The 22361-nt window shown below is 54.7% G+C and overlaps 6 protein-coding genes across 6 annotated transcripts; 3 read left to right on the top strand and 3 right to left on the bottom strand.

Annotated features, from left to right (window-relative positions):
- Positions 1 to 465: 465 nt before the first annotated feature.
- On the top strand, positions 466 to 3946 carry MRS44_001096 (uncharacterized protein; the record flags this gene model as incomplete). Its single annotated transcript, XM_065623555.1, has 6 exons — positions 466 to 791; positions 1294 to 1584; positions 1753 to 2116; positions 2166 to 2448; positions 2500 to 3293; positions 3344 to 3946. The coding sequence occupies 6 exons, from the start codon at positions 466 to 468 to the stop codon at positions 3944 to 3946; spliced, it is 2661 nt and encodes an 886-aa protein (XP_065480001.1).
- A 1843-nt stretch (positions 3947 to 5789) lies between these two features.
- On the top strand, positions 5790 to 7852 carry MRS44_001095 (uncharacterized protein; the record flags this gene model as incomplete). Its single annotated transcript, XM_065623554.1, has 3 exons — positions 5790 to 6610; positions 6673 to 6771; positions 6820 to 7852. The coding sequence occupies 3 exons, from the start codon at positions 5790 to 5792 to the stop codon at positions 7850 to 7852; spliced, it is 1953 nt and encodes a 650-aa protein (XP_065480000.1).
- A 340-nt stretch (positions 7853 to 8192) lies between these two features.
- MRS44_001094 (uncharacterized protein) lies at positions 8193 to 9190 on the bottom strand (the record flags this gene model as incomplete). The annotated part of the gene is made up of 3 exons (XM_046267625.2): positions 8193 to 8753; positions 8800 to 9066; positions 9122 to 9190. 3 exons carry the CDS (start codon positions 9188 to 9190, stop codon positions 8193 to 8195), a joined length of 897 nt encoding a protein of 298 aa, XP_046138988.2.
- A 753-nt stretch (positions 9191 to 9943) lies between these two features.
- MRS44_001093 (uncharacterized protein) lies at positions 9944 to 14874 on the bottom strand (the record flags this gene model as incomplete). The annotated part of the gene is made up of 9 exons (XM_065623553.1): positions 9944 to 11791; positions 11841 to 12107; positions 12173 to 12365; positions 12751 to 12836; positions 12910 to 13323; positions 13379 to 13813; positions 13871 to 14426; positions 14492 to 14524; positions 14861 to 14874. The coding sequence occupies 9 exons, from the start codon at positions 14872 to 14874 to the stop codon at positions 9944 to 9946; spliced, it is 3846 nt and encodes a 1281-aa protein (XP_065479999.1).
- Positions 14875 to 17552: 2678 nt separating this feature from the next.
- On the top strand, positions 17553 to 18647 carry MRS44_001092 (uncharacterized protein; the record flags this gene model as incomplete). The annotated part of the gene is made up of 1 exon (XM_046275067.2): positions 17553 to 18647. The coding sequence occupies one exon, from the start codon at positions 17553 to 17555 to the stop codon at positions 18645 to 18647; it is 1095 nt and encodes a 364-aa protein (XP_046138985.2).
- Positions 18648 to 19193: 546 nt separating this feature from the next.
- On the bottom strand, positions 19194 to 21259 carry MRS44_001091 (uncharacterized protein; the record flags this gene model as incomplete). The annotated part of the gene is made up of 3 exons (XM_046272533.2): positions 19194 to 20050; positions 20106 to 20409; positions 20480 to 21259. The coding sequence occupies 3 exons, from the start codon at positions 21257 to 21259 to the stop codon at positions 19194 to 19196; spliced, it is 1941 nt and encodes a 646-aa protein (XP_046138984.1).
- Between the last annotated feature and the right edge of the window lie 1102 nt (positions 21260 to 22361).

Raw genomic sequence — 22361 nt, 5'->3', positions numbered from 1 at the left:
TAAAGACAATGGCTAAACAACCAGCAGTTCCTCTGTGATACCTAATACCGGTGGTGTAAATCTATCGTTAGGTGAATATCATTAGCAGAGTACGGCAAGACAGATTTGATGGCAATGATTTACAGCAGTGACACTTCAAATACTAGAAAATTGGTATTTGTTGGTTTCCCCTGAGTGAAGCTGGAGAAACCTTCAGAAGGCTGAAACGTTTACTGATGTCCCGAGCCGATGCATTGTTCTGCTTCACACCCAGATATGCCTTGTTCACGCACGCTGGCGGATTGAAAGGAGAACAAGGAGTCTGTGGAAGTAACAAAGAAGTTATAAAATGTTGGACATCATTCAAGTAGAGACAAGTTGCTGAATCACGAATGGTCCATGATGCCAAGTTGTCAACTCACACAAGAGAAGCCCTCAAGACAATATCCTCGCCATCTTACCAGACATTTGAGCCGTCGCCAAAAAATGTGCCAGTACTCACAATCCGTCTTCAGCTGCTACCACAAGCGCTGGGGTCTCCGAATGAAGCTCTGCAAAGAGGCCGAAGATTTCATCGCCGGAAAGACTAAATGCGACTGTGGTATCCAAATGCCTTACCCGCCGACATCGCGGAAGTTGCAGTGCAGTTGCAGAGAGTGTGGCCCGATTGATGCGAAGATTGCCAAGGCGAGGAAGATGATTGGGAGTATCCGAGATATGATGGGGGAGGTCGAGAGGAAAAGGGAAGAGGAGAAGAAGGAGAGTGTTAATCACGGCGAAGATGATGAGAGTCACGAGGGGAAGAGAAGGAGGTTGCAAGTCAAGGCCAAAACGAAGAGAACAGTCAATGCGAGAAGAGTCAAGAGACAACAGAGATAATGGAACCAAGAAACGAAGAGGACCAACAACATGGTATAAGCCAACCTCCGACCTAGTTCAATCTCAAGTCTTTGACCAATACAAAACATGTTTAATTTCCTCCAGTCAAATGCATGAGTAACTGTGACAGACCCTGGATAAATAACAGCCTGTTACAGGGCTCAACACCAACAATGCCAAGACCGTAGCCCAACGACACTATGTCGACAGCCTCGTATTTATCAGAAGGAGTCGGGCACCAAGGCTCAATCATAGATAACGTTGCAGAATCGATCACGGGTCGAGGGATTAATTAATAGCCCGAGTTCTAGACCTTGAGCTTCGCCTCAGCGTTTGTGCCCGAGATGACCCCAGAACGGAAGGAACCAGGAACAGGCAGCCCCCACGTGAACACCTGACCCGACGTCTGTCATCTCTCTTCTCTCCACATTCTAGAAAGCGAAGCATCTCCATCGAACCCCCGGATCTAAGCCACCGCCCCAGCCCCCTCCGTCTCCTTCACGTCCGAGAATCTCCGGGGCTCCGGGCCGTTCTCATTCGCCGTCGACGGTCCGGGGTGCCGGGGTTCTCAGCCGCATCCTCGACGCGATGCTACCCTCACATGAGCAACTCCCAACCTGCTATCTATGCGCCGCTCCTACGGAAGATTTGGGCCCGAGCGGTTCCCCATGACGCCGTCATTGTGCATTTCGCCCAACTGTGGTGGCTTACTCGACGTGACCCCCGGTCAGCTTGATCGACAAGCCTCTTGGCAAACAAACCCGACCAAGCTTATAACACGCCGCGACCCGCTGGACAATCCTGCTGAAGAGACACGCACACACTTCATCCTCCGCCCTTCTTCCCCTTCCCCTTTTTCTAGTTTACCACATTCGTGTGATCCCATGTTTCCAGAGTTCTCCGCCCCGTACAAGAGGGTGGCCGTTCTTCTCAAGTCTCGCAAGACTACACTGTCGGTTTCCGGCGGTGGAGCTCAACCGCCTTAATGAGGCTGGTTCATCACGGTTTGGACCTTTTCAACTATGATCAGAGCGTCTGCTCCAGCCAGGTTCTGATCACTGCCAACGGCACACCCTCCAACATCGAGTACGACGAGTACGTTGTCTATAAGCGGCCTGAAGAGTCGGGGCCGGCCACGCTTAGAGAGCATGTAGTAGAGGAAGATGAGCATATTGCCCATCACTTTACGCGTGATGACGCTCCTGGAACTGCCCTATTTGACAAGGCATTTCGTCACGGGTTCCTCCTTGATCGCAATGTGTGTATTTGACGCGCGATGAAGCAATACTCGACTGACCCAATCTCAGGGAACCTTTTGCAAGCCAGACAAGGATGAATCTCCATCAGCCGGAATGGAAGGCCGTATTCGTAGAGTGCATGTCTTTTCAAAGCCCAGCCTTGGAGAGTCGTGTTCACTGACGCCCTGCAGCATCTGCTTTAAGCGCAAGACCATCTATGACGGTGGCCGCGACATTCTCAGCATGACCGTCGATGATCTGGCAGCCATGGACCTGCATCCTGCTACTCTGCAGTACTCGACCCGTACGACCACAGAGTCGAGGTTCTGGTCCAAGGACGGATCACGCCTGAGTGAGCCTTGCATCAAGTGTATGCAGAGTATCGGCAACTAAACAAGCATAGGCATTATCCTCGCATTCTCCGAGATGCCCAAGACTCCCTGCGACTTTCTCTCCATGACTTACAACGTCAAGGAGCGCACAGCGACTATCCTAGTCCGTCAGTCCTGGGAGCCAAGACGGCACAACCTCGACGACCTCGATGAGTACGACCACCGCCTCGAGTCATGCAGGACTCACTGGGCGCACCCCCTGATCACGCCAGTGGTGCTGCTTCAAGTGCAATTTATGCGATGTGAGGAAGCAGTCATTGAGAACAACTCCAATGTCGCCAACCTCGAGTACGACGTCAGCAACATCGCCGGCTTTGAACAGCAGGACTTGCCAGGGGGTAGGCGCCTCAGCCGGACCTTTAGCAACGGCAAGGACGGAGCCAGAATCGCCTGGGGACCCATGACCATGACGAAGCTCATGAAGAGGGCGCACGAGGTTCTTAAGGACACCATCAAGCTGCTGGACACAATCCGTTGGATGGAGCGTGCCGTCAAGGTCTTGATTCTCGCTGGTGACGAGCTCACTGAGCGCATGGGAAGTTCTGTTCAACCGTTTGGCCAGGATCTCAGCATGTTGAGCCCTATCCTCATTGACCCTGAACGAGGACCTGCTCCTGTGAGCCCAGTTCTGCCACCCAAGAACCTTCCAAAGCTTCGACTGCCTGATGAAGATAGCGATGGTGACTCGCTGGGGCCGCATTGGCATGAGATTAGGCAGTATCTTGATGGATTGCTGCGTCTCTGCATGGGCCTTGAGACGGATAGGCGAATGTCAGAGGCCAGATGCCGTGCCCAGATTGACATGGTGAGTTGAGGTTGCCACCCTCCTGAGATATGCCTACTTATACGACATAGATCTACAGTAAGATGGCCCAGGAGGACAACATCCTCAACGCCCGTATGGCAGTGGCATCAACCCGCGACAGCTCTTCCATGAAGGCTCTTGCTGTCATCACGGCCATCTTCCTTCCTGGCGAGTTTCTCGGCACGCTCTTTGGCATGTCTATGTTTGACTGGCTTGGACCCGACGAGGAGGATAATGGAGACGAAAAAGCGCCGATGGCCCAGTCAGTGAAGGTGAACCGGTTCGGGGAGAACTTCTGGTACTACTGGGCCACGGCGATCCCCCTGACGTTGGTAATCCTCTTCGTCTGGCGTGCTTGGTGGGTGACTCAGGACCGCTACTTTCGTCGCCACCTCTCGCAGGAGCTCAGCGAGGAACGGTACTGGACGGCCGACGGAAAGCCTCGCCAGCTGGAACGAAGCTTCCTCTGGGACTTTTTCTACCTGTCGGCGAGGCGCGACGAGCGGCCCCGACATTCGGAGGAGCTGGCCGACCTCGAGACCATCGACTCTGGGAAGAATGGCTACGAAGGTCAAGCTAGCGCGAGGCAACGACAGATTCTGGCGACGAGGAAATGGAGTCTTAGCCAGAGGGCTGCGGCTGTATCTGTGTGAGGAGTGACGGATTTGACTGACTGGGATTTATAGTCAAGAACGCAGAATGACAAGTTTGATTAATACACAGGTTCACTTGAGACGTGCGCTACCTACTAAGAGACTCGTTGAAGCCCCTCAAGGACAACACAGCCGGAGGACACATTCGAACGAGAAAAGAGGGCATCTCTTGCAGACGTTGATTCTTACTAACTTCAAGTTGTACGAGGCACTGTCTCGAGGGACCATGATGACGGTGTGACAATCAGAACGGCTCCAGACAATGCATTCATCACAAGGGCGGCCATGCGTGTCTCATATCCGAGACACGCGGAGAATACTCGCGACGAAACCAGGTAGCTGAGTCGGGTACGCCCTTGATTGGAATGCAACATGACAAGGGAGGAATTCCTTGAAGGGGTTCGAGGCGGTGGCTATCGACGATGGCTTCAATAGTGTCTAGACGCCTCGCCGAGGGATTCACCTAGAGGCCTCTCTATTGAGGGAACCGGGAATCTGTCTATTTCAAATAATAGAAGCCCCGAAATTGTTCGCTCCTGGTTCTTGAGCTGGGCCTGGCTTCCTGTCCGTTGGATCAGCAGGTCAACGGCAACGGCGATACCATACCGAACCCCAGACTCCACGGTTGAGGTCTCGACTTTCTGGTTAGTAAACGATGTTGTTTTTCTTCGGTGAAGCCGTCGTCGCGATGCCAAGTCTCGTTGTGCCGCGTTCCTGACGAAATCCCCTGCGCCACTGAACGATATTCTTTGCCCTCGTGGTGAAGGATGGGTTTTGAGGGGCGAGGAGGCGAAAAGTGAGACATTGGTCCATGTGGCCAGGGGACTTTAAGTGCTTTGTGAGACATATGAATCCGGCGTCATCTGATGGTGGTTGACGAAAGCGTTTACATCGGACGACTTTGAGGTGACGATTCTCACGATTCTCGACGTATTTTTGATATAGGGACTCTTCAAAGAACCAGATTCAAAGCTGTAGAATCAAAGTCGATCAGATGGATGGCAAAAGGCTTACGCAGGAACAGATCTGTCCCTGGATGGCTTGCCCCTGGTGGAAAGCCACTTCGTCCACCATGGACATCAACACCACGATAAGACGCACGGGACATTCCCTTGAACAGGGCCTCGCAAGACTCCCAGAACTCTATCGTCAATATCCACCACTAGCCGGGCCAGCCCTCCCGCAGGTGTCCCAGCTAGCGCCGGACCTGACTTCAAGGGACATTCCTCAAGGGAGCTTCAGACATGCCAACCCACGTTGTTCCCTATTCCCCACCGTGTCTCTAGATCCCTTCCGGCCCTGATGGCTCTGCCCTCCCAGTCGAGAACGGGTATCGCTTGAGGCGGGGGCTGGCGTCGTTGCTTTCCGCAGTTTGATCGTCTAGGCTCCTTGCATCTGCCAACGTATCGCATGGTCCGGTCATGTATTGGACTCTCCATGCCAAAGCCTCTTGGCGTCTGCTACTCAGGCCCTTCTTAAGGCGGCTTCAGGTCTCCTCATGTCTCACTTCCTTCTCGACAAGGTGGTTTCACTCTTTTAAAGCTGCTTCCTATTCTATCACGGCACTCCTCACCTTGTTTCATTCTTTAAAGTGGTTCAGCCATATACTTCCGGCTCCGTCGAGTTCACCAACCTCTCTATTCTTCAAAAGCCGGCTTCAGCATCTTGGCTCTCAGTCCTGAGCTGACGTCTGGAATCCTCTGACTGTACCGGGGTATTGATCGACAAATCTTGATAAAGAAGCCCTGCCGCTCACTTGAATCTACTCGGCCTTATTCAACACCACTCATTCTCTACCAAATCGTCCACCCCTTCTCACACACCTTCAGCTTCACGCTTAGACATGCTCAAGCGTCTCATCCTACTCGCGCCTCTCCTGGTGCAAGCAGTCCTCGCTGCTCCCGGACTAGAGACAAGACACAAACACCTCCATGATGAGGTACACCATGGCCACGGCAACCGGAATACTCCAACCACGACTGCCGACTCTGCCGACCAAACAATCGACGCCCGCTGGGTCAAGGCCAAGCTGGGATGGGTCAAGGCCCCCAACAAGTCTCAGAGACCAAACAACAACAAAGACAACTCGGACGGCACCGTCCCTGAGTTCATCGCGCCGAAGCAGCCGTGGGTCAAGGTGCCCAACAAGTCCAACAAGCCTAGCAAACCTCAGGTTGACGACTCTGTCGGCTCCAAGGACTCGACTGTCCCCGAGTTTATCCCTCCCAAGTTCTTCCAGGTTGCAAAGAAGAAGCCTCAGGACTCTGACCAAGACTCGGCAGACCAGCCTGCTGCTACCGCAGATTCTGACGAGGTCAAGGTCGAGGAAAAGGTTCCTGAATTCATCCAGCCCAAGGGTCCTTACCGGGGACCTCAGAAGTCTAACCCCCCTTCGTCGGACACCCCTGAGGAGTGTACGGTGCCAGAATTCATCCCTCCTAGGTCGCCATTCGGCTACAAGAAGCCACGTGCTGTTGAGGAAGATGAGACTGACATTATCGACGATGACTTTGACTACTCTGACGAAGACTTTCCTGGCGTGGACACAGCCGAGAGCCCTGCCCCTGAAGACGACTTGTCTGAAGAGGAGCAGGCCAACGACAACACTACTATCTTGGAGACTAGGGGCGTCAGAAGGAGAAACATTCTTTACTTTACCAACTGGTGAGTGGCCCCGCATGGTGTCGAGGGTTGTATTACACGAGGAACTATGCTGATGAGATAAGGGGAATCTACAGAGCCAATTTTCAACCTCAAAACATCCCCGCTTCGGAAATCACCCACGTTCTCTACTCTTTCCTGGATATTGCCCAAGATGGAACTGTGTATGTGCTTGACTTGTTGAAGAGTCTACTGTTGCTAATCTTGTCCAGCAAATCTATTGACACTTGGGCCGATACCGACAAGCACTATCCGGGAGACTCGTGGAACGAGGCGGGCAACAACGTATACGGCTGTGTCAAGCAACTCTACATTCTCAAGAAAAAGTACCGCAACATGAAGGCCCTCATGAGCCTCGGCGGGTGGACGCTGAGCCCTCACTTTGTCCAGCCCGCAAGCACGCTGGCGGGGCGAAGGAAGATCGCCGCGAGCGCCGTCAAGCTGCTCGGCGACTGGGGCTTTGACGGTATCGACGTGGATTGGGAGTATCCGCAGAATGCCCAGCAGGCTCAGAACTATGTCGACCTGCTCAAGGAGATTCGTCTGGCCCTTGACAAGTTCTCTAGAGATAACAAGCTCAACTATCGTTTCCTGCTCACTGTCGCCACGGCTGCCGGTCCTGCCAACTATAACATCATGAAGCTCAAGGCTATGGACCAGTACCTCGACGGCTGGCATCTCATGGCCTATGATTATGCTGGTGGCTGGGATACCACTACGGGCCACCAAGCCAACGTCTATCTGTCCTCCAGCAACCCCCTGTCAACCAAGTTCAGCACCGACAGGGCCATCAACGACTATGTCCGGGCCGGAGTAGCCCCCCAGAAGATCCTCATGGGTATCCCCCTCTACGGCCGTTCATTCGCCAACACAGCCGGCCTTGGCCAGACCTACAATGGCCTCGGCGGCGGCAGCAACGAGAACGGCATCTACCTATTCAAGGACCTTCCCCGTCCCGGCGCAAAGGCGGCCATCGACAAGAACCTCATGACCATCATCACCTACGACAAGCAGAAGCGCGAGCTCGTGACTACCGACAGCGCCGACTCTGCAAGGCTCAAGGCGGCGTACATCACCCGGAGGGGCCTCGGCGGCGCGTTCTACTGGGAGGCCAGCGGCGACAAGCTAGGGGCCAAGAGCGTCGTCTCAGCGGTCAAGAAGAGTATGGGGCCCCTGGAGGTGTCTCAGAATCTGCTAAGGTACCCGACGAGCGTATACGACAATATCCGTCGTGGGATGCCGTAAATGTTGGTTCTCCTTTTTTTCTTCCTATTTTGCATGTTGGGAGTTTTGGGGGGTCTTTTGCTTTCCTTTCTTCTTTCCTTTGTGGAGATATCCTTGTAGTATACTTTATAGAGCATCGAAAAGCCTTAGATTATCTTGATCAATTCACTTTGTAACCTTTATATGAAGCCTTTAGGTCTTGTCAATATATATTGCTCGTGGATATTGCCCATAACGACACAGGTTGTCACCACTCATGAGCGATACTGTAGCTTTGGGATGGACTGGTATTGGCCGTCAGGTTTCTTTTCCATAATTCTATTGTGCCGGATCTCCTTGATGTGAAGCTACATCCACTCGTTTACACAAGGATAGCTGCCCCCATGACGAGAACTGATAGACACAACAAGGCCCCCGGGCTTGTATGATGAGCGGCAGAAGGGTCCTCGCCGGCAGAAGCAGACTCTGCAACTGCAGTTGCTCCTGCGCGAGTGACGCTTGTAAAGGTCGTGGCGTCGGCAGAGTCAGAGTCGGAGCTCGAAGATCCACCCTCTTCTTCGTCTTCCTCCTCCTCTTCATCTTCATCCTCGTCCTCATCTTCATCATCGCTGTCTTCATCGTCTTCGTCATCGTCATCATCGCTGTCTTCATTGTCTTCGTCATCTTCGTCCTTATCATTGTTCTTGCTGCCCTCTTTCACATTGCCCCCTGATCCTGATCCTGATCCACCAGATCCCGAGCTTGGCAAGACGGTTGTAGAAGCACCGGCCTCTGTTCTAGTAGAGTTGCGAATGCCGGTGAAAGTTCCATTGCCTGGTGTCAGGATGGCTGTCGGAGTGGCAACTGGTCGTGGGGTGCTGACTATCCTGCCATCGGCCGTGGGAGTAAACGAGCTGGGTGAGCTAGGTGAACGAATCGAATCCTAGAAAGTTAGAAATAATTTCTCCAAAGAAACACCCAGCACTTACGGTCTCTGAGATGCTTGAAGACTCCGCGGCATCAGATGATGCCAGGCCAGGAAGAACAGGTGGAACGCTTGTATCTACCAACAGCTTCTCCTCCGAAGTTGTGGTAGGCACTGCAGTCTCCGATTCAGAGACAACTCCGTCTGTTGTTTCCGGATCAAAGGAATCAGTGAAGCTGAGTGCTGGGGGAGGCTGAGAAACAACTGTCTCGAGGAGGATGCCTCCAGATAGCACGGCGGTTTCGCTAGGCTCATCTAGCGTTGAACTCGACTTGAAGATGTTAGTCATTGCACATTATAACAACGTTGAAAAGAACTGCACTTACTGGGTCAATGATCAACTGTGCCGTCGCGACTCGTAGGGCCACAAGCGCAATGCAACATCGTGAAAACATTTTGAAGTGTGGGAGTACAGGGGACAATTAAGGGTCTAGAGATTAACGAGTAGATGCTCTGAGATGCAAACGATGGGTAAAAGGAAAAGAAGGAGAGATGAAAAGAAACTGCCCAGCAGAGAAGAAAGTGAATGAAGTCGCCCAGCGCTTGAGGAGCCAAACACTGAGACTGGACATCGAGAGGGTAGATATACCCGACTTCAACAAACAACGCCTCGGTTCGAATCAACCGAGCCGTCGTAAAACATCATCCTCAAACTTTGCCAAGCCATCTAGGCCAGGCCAAGAGCTCTTACGAGACCGACATTATGTTTCAGCCTCAGAGAAAAGAAGCTCTGATACAACTCCCCAACCCCCTGAGCGACGATCAAACACCCACAACCCGCCTCACCTTAACTTGAAACTCTAGACAAGTCGTTGCAGATCAAACATACATAGCCCAAAAAAAGACCTCCTTTGTTTAGCATTTTCCCTGCCCTTTGATCTACTGATACTCCGTAGTTGCTACGGTATTAAAACAACAACAAAAACTTGACTCTTACATGGCAAAAAACAAAGAACCAACGTCACCTTGTCAGGAGGAGGAAACAGTAAGCTCCCCTGACACAACGCACGCCATTCTCCGACGTTTGAGCCCCAGCCCCAAGCCTAAGCCGCGCCTCCATCTACGGTCCGCACTTTACTGTAGCTAGCCCCGGCCGTCCATACAACCGGCCCCCTTCTCCAGACTTGTCACATGCCCATGCCCAAGCCCTACATGTCAGGGCCCTGTCCCGGAGTCCCGGAGGCTTCGACGCCGTGGAAGGCATCGCCAAACGCCGAGTCCTCCATGTCCATACTGAGATCCAGACCCTCGCCAAGCTCGCCTGCCGAGCCGTCCAACGTCGGCCCATCAAAGCCAGCTAGCGCATCTCCTGCCGTATCCAGGTCGCCGAGTGAGCTAAAGTCGTTCTGATCAAATGATAGAGAACCACCTGGTGTTGCAGCCGCTGGCGTCGCCCCTGCAGAGGCCGTCTTGGGGGCTGCTGGCTTGCCTTCGAGCCCTTGTGCATTGGGAGTGTTGGCATTCGCAGATGCTGTACCCGACCCGGCAGCAGCGTTAGCAGGCGCATTTGGGTCAGGAGTGGCGCCGTCCTTAGGCACGACAACCCATTCTCCACTGCCAGTTCCCTGATCAGGCGCTGTGGTACCTTGGTCCTTGGCTGCCTCGGTTCCACCCATCGTCACATCACCACCGCCTGGTGCTGATGTTGCCCCAGCCTGGCCGGGAGCAGGCGATGGGGCATTGGGGTTCGAAGGAGTCCCGGCTCCCGACGCTGTCAGGTTCGGCTGAGGGGTTCCAAACGTGTTCATGGGCGTTGATGTGGCTGAGATGCCCGTATGCATCTGGTCAAGCAGTCCGGCGGCAGTGCCACCCATATCGACATCAGATTCCCCAATCATGACACCGCTGTTCTGTGAGCCAGACTGCGAAGCCTGACGAGACAGCTGAGCCGCAGCCTGCGTAGGTTCCGGTGCCGGTGCCTGATAACCACCGTCTTGAATACGAGACACCACTGGCTTGCTCACAGCCTTCTTTCCCGTGGCATTTTCGACCTCTGACACTATCTCTTCGGCCGTCTTCTTGCTAACAGGACGGGGAGATGGATCATCGTCGTGCGGGTCTACCTTACCCTCAACCCGCCAGATCTCAGTGCCAGTTCCCTCGACGACATTCCGTAGTTCCTTCTCCTTGGAGTCAAAGATGGAGTTCGCCTTGAACTTGGCGAGAGCCTCAGCATGAGCCGCTTGCATCCTCTCTATCTCAGCCTTGGTCGACTCGATGTGCTCAGTGACTCGCTTGCGGAACTCGTCTGCCTTTTCGGGGTCTAGTCGGCCGATATAAGGCTTATCGGGTCCAGTTGCAAAGGCGTCGGCTCCTTGAGTGGGAAAGATTCCCTCTGTCAATGACGCCAACTCGCCCTTGAAACCAAGACCGAGGTCGGCCGGTGTGATTTGGCTTATCCGGTACGGAGACGAGAGGATCTCCTCCATCCACTCGTGATTCTGCTGGTACCGACTCAAAGCAATCTCTCTTGGCGTAAGATGGTCAAACATGTCGCCCCTTGAGACATCTTCGTCGTCATCAAACGCCGCATCTAGCTGAGGCATCCCCGGGATGGCAGCCTGACCACCCTGGCTCGCCGCGTGCCTCGCGCGCTTAGCAGGAGGACCGGGCGTGGCCTGTGGAGGATATGCCATCTGCTGAGGAACGCCTCGAGGCGCCATCTGGGGAGGGACTTGTTGGCGGGTAGGGTCTGGTAGGGTGGGCCAGTTGACTCGGTCGGACAGCATGAACTCCTTGCGGCGAATCTGACCAGCTCGCTGCAGAAAGTGCCGCTGCTGAATGAGGGCGTTGACGCGCTCGTCGTAGGGGATCATGGCGATGGGAATCCTGTCGTTTGGCTCCGACGGCCCGTAATGCACAATGAACAGGCTGACATCTGGCTGAGGAGGGTTGGGATGGCCGGGGACGGGGACTAATCGACATCGACGACGGGCGTGGAGGGCATACTGCTCACCGGGGACGTAGCCGGCCTTTTGGTAGTAAATCTCGAGCATCTAGACGTGTCTTAGCATGCATATCGTGGCAATGACTATCCCACCTTACCAATCCGTTGCCCAGGTCATGCTTGTACAGCTGCTCTGGAGGAGCCCAGACGTATCCATCCGTCGCAAACGTGGACCCGAGGCGCTGGAGAGGCTGCCAGGTCAAGAGGATGGTGCCGTCGGTGGGCTTTTCGAGATATGTCCAGAAGAAGGGAGCTCGGTCTCGCGCGACCTGGGGGGCACTCATGAGCCACTTGGCGACCTCGTTGAGGTCGAGCCGGGGCATCGCCGGGTATCGAAACGCCGAGATGAGGTGGACATGCTGGATCTGCGAGACTGTCAGAGGGGAATTGCGACGGCCGACGGTGCGCGCGCATGGTGGTGTTGACATACGAGGTCCTGGGGGACGCCCTGGCTAGGATCCGGTTGAGCCATGCTGGAAGTCGAATCGTCGCGGCTGACGAGGCAACAGCGTGTCGACGCCTCTGATGATGCGATTGAGTATCTACAAAATTGCGCGTCGCTATCGATTCGGCGCTGGGAGAATTCGATGAGCTGATCGGCCAGCAAACGGCGACGAAATGACCTGGCGCAATGCAGCAAGTAAGAATGCGATGGAGGTGTTAGAGAGAGCGACGAGTCCTTGCACGGCCCCAAACTTCTCGCGACAAGGCTGCGAGCATGTGACCAATCAGAGGTCTTCGTATTGGGGGCCAAAAAGTGGGTCCAGCCTCAACCGCGTCAACCAAATTACCATGACCAAAGAGGAATCTTCTACCACTCTAACTACTACGTACAAGACTACAACACACAGTATTACTCTTTACTTAAATACTCAGTGATCATGGACACACAGCATCTTCACTTCAGCTTACAAATACTTAAACTTGTTTTATTTTGTTCTTCTTGAGCTTATATGGTCCCAAAATTCATCACTTGAGCCTCTAATCCCTAGCCAGCTCAGTCATTACCTATCCGTTGCAGCGCCTGCGTGTTCCTGCGTTCCTATTCGACGCTTTTGATGTGACGCAGCCTTCGAGCTTCCCATAACTCGACCCTATTTAACTTAGATAACCATTGCTACCCCATTCACAAAACATCCCTTATGCCTGGTAGGTAGAGGCCGACACGTTGCCGCCGCGGCCAGTCCAGTTGACGTGGATGTCCTTGCCGACGGGGTACTTGTCGCTGGCGTTCTCAGGCTTGATGTGGAAGGTGTGGGCACCGAAGTAGTCGCGCTGAGCCTGGAGGAGGTTCGCGGGGAGGTCCTTGGTGCGGTAGCCGTCGAACCACGACAGAGCGGTAGAGAAGGCGGGAGTAGGGATACCAAGGAGGGCAGCCTTGGCGACAACGTCTCGCCAGCCGGGCTGAGCCTTGTGGATGGCCTTGTGGAAGAAGTCATCGAACAGAAGGTTCTGGAGGTCAGGCTGGTTGCGGTAGGCAGAGGTGATGTCCTTGAGGAAGACGGATCGGATGATGCAGCCACCACGCCACATGAGGGCGATGGAAGGCTTGTTGAGCTTCCAGTGGAACTCCTTGGCGGCCTAGAAATTATGTAAGTCATGGTTCCACCAAACGTCTTGTTGTGGACAAGCTTACCTCCTGCATGAGCATGAAGCCCTGGGCATACGAGATGATCTTGGAGGCATAGAGAGCCTGCTCAAGATCCTCGAGGAACTGCTCCTTGTCACCCTCAAAGGTGGTCACGCGGCTGACAAACTCAAGCTTGGTAGAGGCGACAGCTCGCTCGTCCTTGATGGCAGACAGGCATCGGGCAAGGACGGCCTCAGCGATCAGGGTCACGGGCTGGCCAAGGTCCAGGGCGTTGACAGCAGTCCACTTGCCAGTTCCCTTCTGGCCGGCCTTGTCGAGGATCTTCTCAACGAGGGCAGTGCCATCGTCGTCGTTGAAGTACATGATGTCACGGGTAATCTCAATGAGGAACGAGTCCAGAACACCCTTGTTCCACTTGGCAAAGACATCGCCAATCTCCTTGCTGGAGAGACCGAGGCCGCGCTTCATGATGTCGTAGGCCTGTATTCACCCAGTCAGCCTCACGCGCAATTGGGTCCGCATGATGGAGTTCCATACCTCGCAAATGAGCTGCATGTCACCGTACTCAATACCGTTGTGAACCATCTTGACGTAGTGACCAGCACCCTCGTCGCCGACCCACTCACAGCAGGCCTCGCCGTCGCTCTTAGCAGCGATGGCCTGGAAGATGTCCTTGATGTGAGGCCAGGCCTCCTCGTTACCACCGGGCATGATGGAGGGGCCATATCGGGCACCCTCCTCACCACCAGAGACACCAGAGCCGACGAAGCGGATGTTCTTGCCAGCAAGATACTTGGTGCGGCGGTTGGAGTCGGGGAAGTGAGAGTTGCCACCATCAATGATGATGTCGCCCTCAGCAAGGAGAGGCAGGAGCTTCTCAATCCAGTCATCGACAGCCTGGCCGGCCTGGACGAGGAGCATGATACGGCGGGGGGACTTGAGCTTGCCAACAAACTCCTCGACGCTGTGGGCGCCGACAATGGACTTGCCCTTGGCCTCGTTTTCCAGGAATCGGTCGACCTTGGAGACGGTTCGGTTGAAGGCGCAGACGGTGAAGCCGTTGTCGGCCATGTTCAGAATAAGGTTCTGTCCCCTGCAAGGTGTGTTAGTAACATGGGATTTCCGGCAGCGCCGGACATTTTGGGAGATTTCACTTACATGACAGCGAGGCCGATGAGGCCCAGATCCGCACTTGGAGCATGGTCAGCATTCGTGGTATTTTGAACCGCTGCAGAGCTTAAAGGTGAGGTAGAGGAAGGGGATTGTTGAGCTCCGCCCAGCTTGAGGTTCGCAAGACGAGCTCTGCCTCGAGAACCATGAGCCAAGTTCACGACGAGAGAGCTGAACCAGGCCGCTCAGATACACCAGGCGCAAGCTCATCGCGGCGATTGCCTCACTCTCGCAGCGCCCGGAGCGCGCGGAATGAGGCCATCAGAGCATCACCATGGGAACTCTGGGGCGGGGTGGTGGGGTAAATCGTGAGGAACGAAGGTAAAGGTGCACGATGGAGGGGTGAAGTGGACTTACACAGGGCCAGACATGATGGGCTACTTTTTGATGCTTGATTGACGCTCGACGGGGTATAGAAGGGTTGAGAGCGGTTGCAGAGTTTGAGGAATAAAAGAGGAAAAGGAAGAAGAAGGTGAGAGATGGAAGAAGGTTGTCGAGAAATAGTGAGGACCGTGGATCAAGGTGGGAGGGAGCGACAGGGCCGTGTTATTACATATGCGCCATGCTGTCACAAGCAAGCTGGCGACACCCCATGGCATGGATGGTATGGAACTCCGCCGGTTCGGTACCTTGCGCCGTAATGCCCCCGCTGTCTCCGTACATCTTTCCGCTCTCTCGCTCAACTTAGCATTACCGCACGCTGAGGGCTCAATTGTCGGCCGTCCGTCTGAGGGAGCTCGCTCAAACATGGTCAAGTTTGGCCGGGCGCGGCGCCAAGAATGGGGTGGGTATCCGCAGTGATTGGCGGGGCTTCCCAACTGCGTATCGTCATCGTCGCTGCGGTGCGGCCGACGAGTGTTTTCTTACATTTTCCTTTTAGACGACCCAAACGGAGGATTGGGGAGACGAGATGCTTGCTCCCTGGCTGGCTTGATAGGCAATTACAAATTATTTGCGCCATTTATCTATCATCTCTCTTGCTCTTCTCCTCACTGGCATCAATCTGATTTGAGCGTTTCTCTGTTGACAGCCCGAGAATACCACTTCTCGATCCAGCATCACATCCCACCTCATCATCATGACTGATGCCCCTCCCCCTCCTCCTAGTGCTGTGCGATAACCAAGCTACCTCACCTTGCAAGGATGCGGTGCAGCACAAGCAAGCACCTTGTAGGGGTCCATTCAGCCACGGACACCGAGTTCCAGGACCTCCCCCCATTCACATACCCTCTAGCATTGCCCCTCCAGCCCCCCCTCAGCTCCAAAGTTATGACGACTTGGCGGTGCTGCCACGGCGTTACCCCTTGGTGCAGCAGTCTCACTCACCTGGAGCTTACCAAGAATTTTAAAACCGTGACACAAGCAATACAAATCTCATACAAATCTCGCCGGATACATGTGCCTGACCTTTTTGGCTTGCCGCGTTCCGTCTCAGAACTTGTTTGGCCAGTTGGCCCCCTCAGTCTCAGAACCTCCTCAGTTGTTATGCATGGCGCGTCTCCCTTGCTCTGACTGCTCGCTCGCGGCTTGTTGGGATACACCGTCCCATGGCTCATTTTTTCCTCCTCATGGCCCACGTCCTCGGAGCCATGTCGCCCGAATGTTGGGACCCACGTCTCCGGGACCGTCCTTGCCACTGCCGTGCCAATCGAGTCCATCATCGGACAGTAGCCCGAGCCCCAACACGCTCTAACCTGGGATTCTGAACCGATAGCCCCGAAAAGGAAGAAAGAAGAATGGAGGAGGAGCCCAGAAAAGGCCGCACGCCCAGCAGCATGGTTCTGCTTTGCGATGGATGCTCCTCCCGTCTGACCAAGCATTGGCTCCACCTGCGGATTTTCATCCGGAGATTCAGGCGGGCGTTGCATCGCTCGTGCGGCATTGGCACCGAGTTTTGACACCCATCCAGTGCCAGCCTCATCAATGTCCGAAGTCGCTCATGACGAACCAGAGGCGACGATGCCCAGGCGAGGCGGCCTCTTACAAATATGAGTGGCCAAACGAGTCTCTTTCATCCCGCGCTGACTGGCTCAAGTCTAAAGTCCGGAGTTCAGATTGACTCGGCTCCTCATGGAGCCGCCCATAAACCCAACCCCTCTCCAAAGTTAACCTGTAAGTGGTAATTCCTTCAGGCTTTCTCTTCCATGCCTCCAATTAGCCGTCAACTTCTGCCGCCCAGGACTCGTCGATGGGTCAATCTCGCGGTTTCAACATCGCCCGGCGGCCAATCGACATGACCAGTCTGGACACTCATTCAGTATCCAGTGAGCCACATGCTCCCCAACGCGCATCTTTGAGTTGAGCTCCAAAACCTGCCCAACTGGGATGCGTTGAAGCCTCACCAACCCCCACCCCCAAGGTCAAGGTGCCCACAGCACCATTTAGCCACAGGACTCACCGTTCTTGCATATCCATCCATCCCGAGTCAATTCTCCCGTGGAGACGTGCCATTATACGGGGCGGCATGCGCCAGGTCAACGGGCAGTGCACAAGCCGGAGATCCATTTTCCGGCCAAGTATAAAGAACACCCCATTGCTTGCTCTGCGGAAACTCCTGTTGCACTTCCAACGGATGCGACGGAAACCAATGTCCCCCCTAATTTGGACGGTTTAAACGGAAATGAGCCTTTTTCTTATCCGTCGCAGTCTCGTTCGTGATAGAAATCCTCACTTTTTGTCAATCCCAAGCTTTCATCCTGACCAGCCTGCATCCAGTTGAGGTGAAGTTCGTGGGGGTCACCTTCTTCACCTTGACCTCCATCACGTGACAGTTACCATTCACCGAACCCATTTTTTTCTATGCCAAGCACTGGCCGAGGCTGAGGCGAATCGTAGAAGGCTATCAACCATCCATTTTCTTCCATACACCAGCCACCATCATCAACAACGACTTGACGTTGCAACACCGCAACACCGCCTCGACATCTCCAACGACCGGCTGCAGGTACTGGGCGACTTCTTGAAAGAGGAACTTTGAGCAGAACTTGGCTCAAGGTACGTTTTCACACGCAAACACACACCGCCTCCCGTTTTCTTCGCTGTATTCATCATGGCGTACCCTCCCCCTCCAGGCATCAGCAACAGCTCTCTCCCACCGAGACCTCCAGCCTCCAAGGCCGGCTTCAAGCCCGCGTTCTCTTCAGCGGCTCAATCCTCGAAACCAGCGTACTCGAGCGCCCCGCCGACATACTCCGGCCCTTCGAGCTACCCGGCCACCACCGCTGCTCCGGCTGCCCAATATGCGCCCTCCTACTCCTCCTATCCGACCGGCTCTGCTCCCGGCGCGGTGAGCTCGGGCGCGCCCACTTCCTACTCATACCCTCAACAGCCGCAGCAGCAGCAGAACTACGGACCCCAGAGTTACGGCGCCCAAAACTACGGACCTCAGAGCTATGGACCTCAAAGTTACGGCGCGCCAAGCTACGGCGCAGCTCCGCAGATCCGAAATCCTTTTCCCACGCCCGGCACGGCTAGTAATGATTACGACCCGGAGATGGCTGCGCAGATTGCCCAGTGGCAGAGCGCCTACGTGAGCCGCGACGCGGCTGATGGCAAGAGTGACAAGCCTGCGGGCCCTAGCGCACCCAGGCCTGATACCCAACCCGCCAGTGCCGCGAGTGCTGCTTCTGCTGGCCAGGAGAAGAAGAAGACAGTTGTGCGCGAGGGCGGCGGCAAGAAGTGGACGGACGATACACTGCTCGAATGGGACCCCTCCCACCTGCGCCTCTTTGTCGGAAACCTTGCCGGTGAGACGACAGACGATGCCCTCCTCAAGGCCTTCTCCCGCTGGCGCTCGGTACAAAAGGCCCGCGTCATCCGCGACAAGCGTACGTCCAAGTCCAAGGGTTACGGCTTCGTCAGCTTTAGCGACGCCGACGACTTCTTCCAGGCCGCCAAGGAGATGAACGGCAAGTACATTCAGAGCCACCCTGTCGTGGTCCGCAAGGCCAACACCGAGATCAAGGTGGCCAACGCCAAGGACAAGGATAGAAACAACAGGAAGAACAAGAACCACAAGAAGGGTGGTCATGGAGGTGGTGGTAGCGGTAATGGTGGCTACGAACCTAGCCTGGGCCCCATTGGCGGCGGCGGCGTGGTTAAGCCTGGACAGAAGACCAAGAACGGTCTCAGGCTGCTTGGCTAGGATATTAATATCTGGATAAGGTATTGGTTGGTATATATTATATGGTGTTTGGCGTTGCGTGGGTTCCCTCATACCCAGCCGTGGAGTGTGCAGATTCGAAGGCTTGGCCACCGGCAGTTAGGAAACAGCTTGAAAACATGACATTCAATACGATGAAATTCTTAACATCACTAGACTATGCCTAGAGACGTGATTATGTGAACGAATGTCTATGATCATGATCCAGTTCTCATAGAATCAGTATCGGGGTATCTTGGGGTCCCTGGCCTGCTCTGGTCTCATGCCAAGCTTGATATCCATGTCTTCCCAAGTATGCGTCTCCATTGCCCATCCTCTCCTTCTCTTCTACTGTCCGTCTTTACATGACGGATCACTCCCTCCTTTCTAGATAATCACCATGCCACCCCTGTGGCTCACTTGTTTATTTATATAGTACAAAATAGATGGGGTCGGGATCGGGGCTTCATATCGATAAGTAAGCCAGCCCGATGAGTCGTGATACACAAGCCATAATATCCAAAAGAAATAGGTACGCTAAACGAATGCTCAGTCGGATCTATCATGCCGACGGTCATTGGCCGTTGACGTTGGTTGTAGCAAAGGCTGAAAGTCGCCGTCGGCTGTGACCGTGTCGAGTCGGTCGATGCTGTCTCGCAAAAAGGCGGCGTTTTCTCCATCTGTGTCACCATCACGGTCTATAATGCCGCTGCTCTGGCTCGATGGAGAGTCGGGCTCATCTTGCTCGGCGAGATGGCGGCCGTGAACATCCTCCTGTGCCTCTTGTCGCATCTTTCTGATCTTTATGTAATTATAGGCGACAATGGCAGCCATGGTGGTGAGCAGACCGATAAAGTTGATGAGAGTGAGGCGGTCGTGGAAGACGACAGTAGCCGCACTGATGGTGACGACCTCCTTGAAGATGCCGGCAATGGAGAGTGTGACGACAGATGTACGCTGCAGCAGAGCGAACTCGGATGCCGTCATACAAAAGGCGATGCATCCAGGGAAGAGGAGGAACAGGGGAGCCATGACAGCGCCCCATTCGTTGGCAAGGACCTTGAAGCCTTCAATGAGATTTCCAATACCCTCTACGGGAATAGCCAGGGAAATGAGCACGAGGAACATGACGGGAGTGAGGAAGAAGATGCTAGAAAAGGGATTCGAGGTCGCAGGGTTGCGGAGGAGGAGGATCTGGGTCAAACCCCAGCGGAAACCGGAGAAGAAGGCGGCCGAGATGACGAGAACGAAGCCGCCCAGCTTGAACTCGACTTCACCAAAAACCATGAGAATGACACCCATGGTCATGGTGGCGATGATTCCAACGAGGCGCCATGTTGGAGTTTCGAGACGGAAAAGGAAAGCAAAGATAAGGACGAATGCAAGGGATGAGGACTTGCACATGGCTGTGAGAATAGTTAGACACACGAACGATCAGCAGTCAAGAATTCGGTCACATACTGTAAAAAGTAAGGCTGATGAACTTCAGAGACGTGTTTCCCAGTCCAATATCAAGACCAGTGGCGGCGCCACAAGGGCCAATTCTCGTGAGATAAAACATCTTGGTCATGCCATAAGATTTTGGCTCCTCGTCGTGTCTTGACCTCCCCAGATCAGACTGATGCCCGCCGCGACCCGGCCGCAGTGAGGGAATGAAATACAGCACGAGGCCGGAGAGTATAAACTGCACCACCATGTGCATGGACGTGGTGAAGAGCGGAAAGGCGAAATTGAGGCGGTCCTCGTCAAACATCCACTTGTTGTACTGGAGCCACATTGTCAGCAATTGAAACTCAAAAGAAGGGGGCGGCGTCGTGGGAAAAGGGGGGCCGTACAATGGATATTGACAAGGAAAAGAGATACCACAAGAGGATTAGAAAGCCATTGATGAGAAGGCTCCTGATGACGCTCTTGTCTGCTTCTTTGCGCTCCTCAGCCGAGATGTCGTTATTCCCCCTCGCGATGCGCTGGTCCAGCTGGGTATTCCTCTTGCGCTTCTTCTGCTTCCTGTGCCGGTCCTTGCGGGTCAGACCCGTCTCCTCGTCGTCCTGCAGGTCCTCGTCGCTGTAGCTCTCATCCTCCGACTCGTCTTTGCGGATCGCAAAGCCATTGGCGTCGAGATCTTCCTCTGAGATCTTAGGCTCGTCAGATAAACCGTTTGACGCTGGGCCGCGACCAGATGTAGCGCGGGATCTGCTAGGTGAGCCGACGGGGCGACCACCAGAGCTGATCTGGCTGCTTCGACGGCGACGGTGTTCGGCGAGGGGCTCCATCTCGATGTCGTGGTCGTCGGTGTCACTGTCGTAGTCTTCGCCAGTGTGAGACCTGGCGGCCGGTGAGCGAGACGGACCGGCCACTACTTCGCCTCCTCCTCTGGACCTCAGTTTTGCTGATCTTCCTCTTGAAGCTGGGTTTGTTGATGTTGATGGTGATGATGTTTGTGCTGAAGGATCGAGGTCCGTGGAGTTATGGCCAGGGGCCTTGTTGGTGGCTGACACAGGGAGAGGTGCGTCGACGAGGAGAAGAGGTTCGGGGGAGGCGGAGGGAGAACGGGAGTCGGTCGGGGGAGGTGGTGAGGGTAGGAGATTGTCGGATCGTGAAGGGGGAGCGGTCATGATGGAGACCCAAGAAATGGAGACGGGGACGGGGCTTTCATATGCGAGCGACTGGACCTGTTGGAGTGGATGGGGAGGGAAGACGGACTGGACTGTACGGTACGGGCGATCTGGACTCGGCTGAGCTGGCTGGCTGGCTGGTTTGTGGGTGTGTTAGCCAAGAGGAGGCCAGGTCTAGCGTATGCAAAGGGCGGAGCTAGTACGATTGGAGTAGTCATAGAGCTGCGGTCGCTGGGGTCGCGGGGCGGTTGTAGGGGACCGGAGCGCGGGCATGCCCAGCTGTAGCCTGTAAGCCCCAGGTTGGAACTGACTGTCAGTCACACCTCGCCTTGCCGGGAATTTGATCACTGGACACTGGAACACCGGGAGGATGAGACATGGGGGGAGCTTGTCTTCCATGGGTGGTGATGCTTCCCTGGTACCTGCTCCGTAGTTCTGCTGCGTATTCGGCCTCCTTCATAACGTCAGCTGGATGCTCACCTCTCTTTCGTCTCTTCCAAGGAGCCCGTCGAGTCCGCTGCCCGTCGAGTGGAGCTACGCGGAACCCCGTGGCGCACCGTCCGTCCGCACGCGACACGGTATCCAGACGGTTGGAAGAGCCATGATTGGCCGGGGGTCATGTTCTTGGTCCGAGGAGAGCTTGCACAAAGTGCATGGGTTCGCCGCCTTTTGGGTAGGACCATGTTTTTTTACTTGATCATTGACTTGATCGGATGAAATAGAGGTCTTCTATGCAGTTGCGCTGTCCAGTGTCCCCGAGTGGTGAATAAGGCAAGTGAGCTTGTCAAGGGAAAGACTTCTGCCAAAGACGACCTAGGTACTTGGGCAGCAAACAAACAAGACGCCTCCAGATTGCAGCCACACCAAGGCCAGAAAATACAACGACGAGGAATAGCGATCGCCGTATGACCTCTCAAGTCGCACACAGTCCGATCGACTCTGCGGGGTTTGAACGGCTAGGGCTGTCGGTCTTGTGTCTGTCTTGACCTGAAGAGGAGAAACATTGCATCAACGATCTTCAATGAGCCAGGCTGCTGATCACCTCCGCACGTGTGGACGCTACAACAGCAGTAGTTCATGTGATGGCGTTAATGCATGCCGC

Source organism: Fusarium solani (genome assembly GCF_023522795.1).
Source record: "Fusarium solani strain SB1 chromosome Unknown bctg00000000, whole genome shotgun sequence".
NCBI classification, from domain to species: Eukaryota; Fungi; Ascomycota; class Sordariomycetes; order Hypocreales; family Nectriaceae; genus Fusarium; species Fusarium solani.
This window is presented reverse-complemented; position numbering and strand designations above follow the sequence as displayed.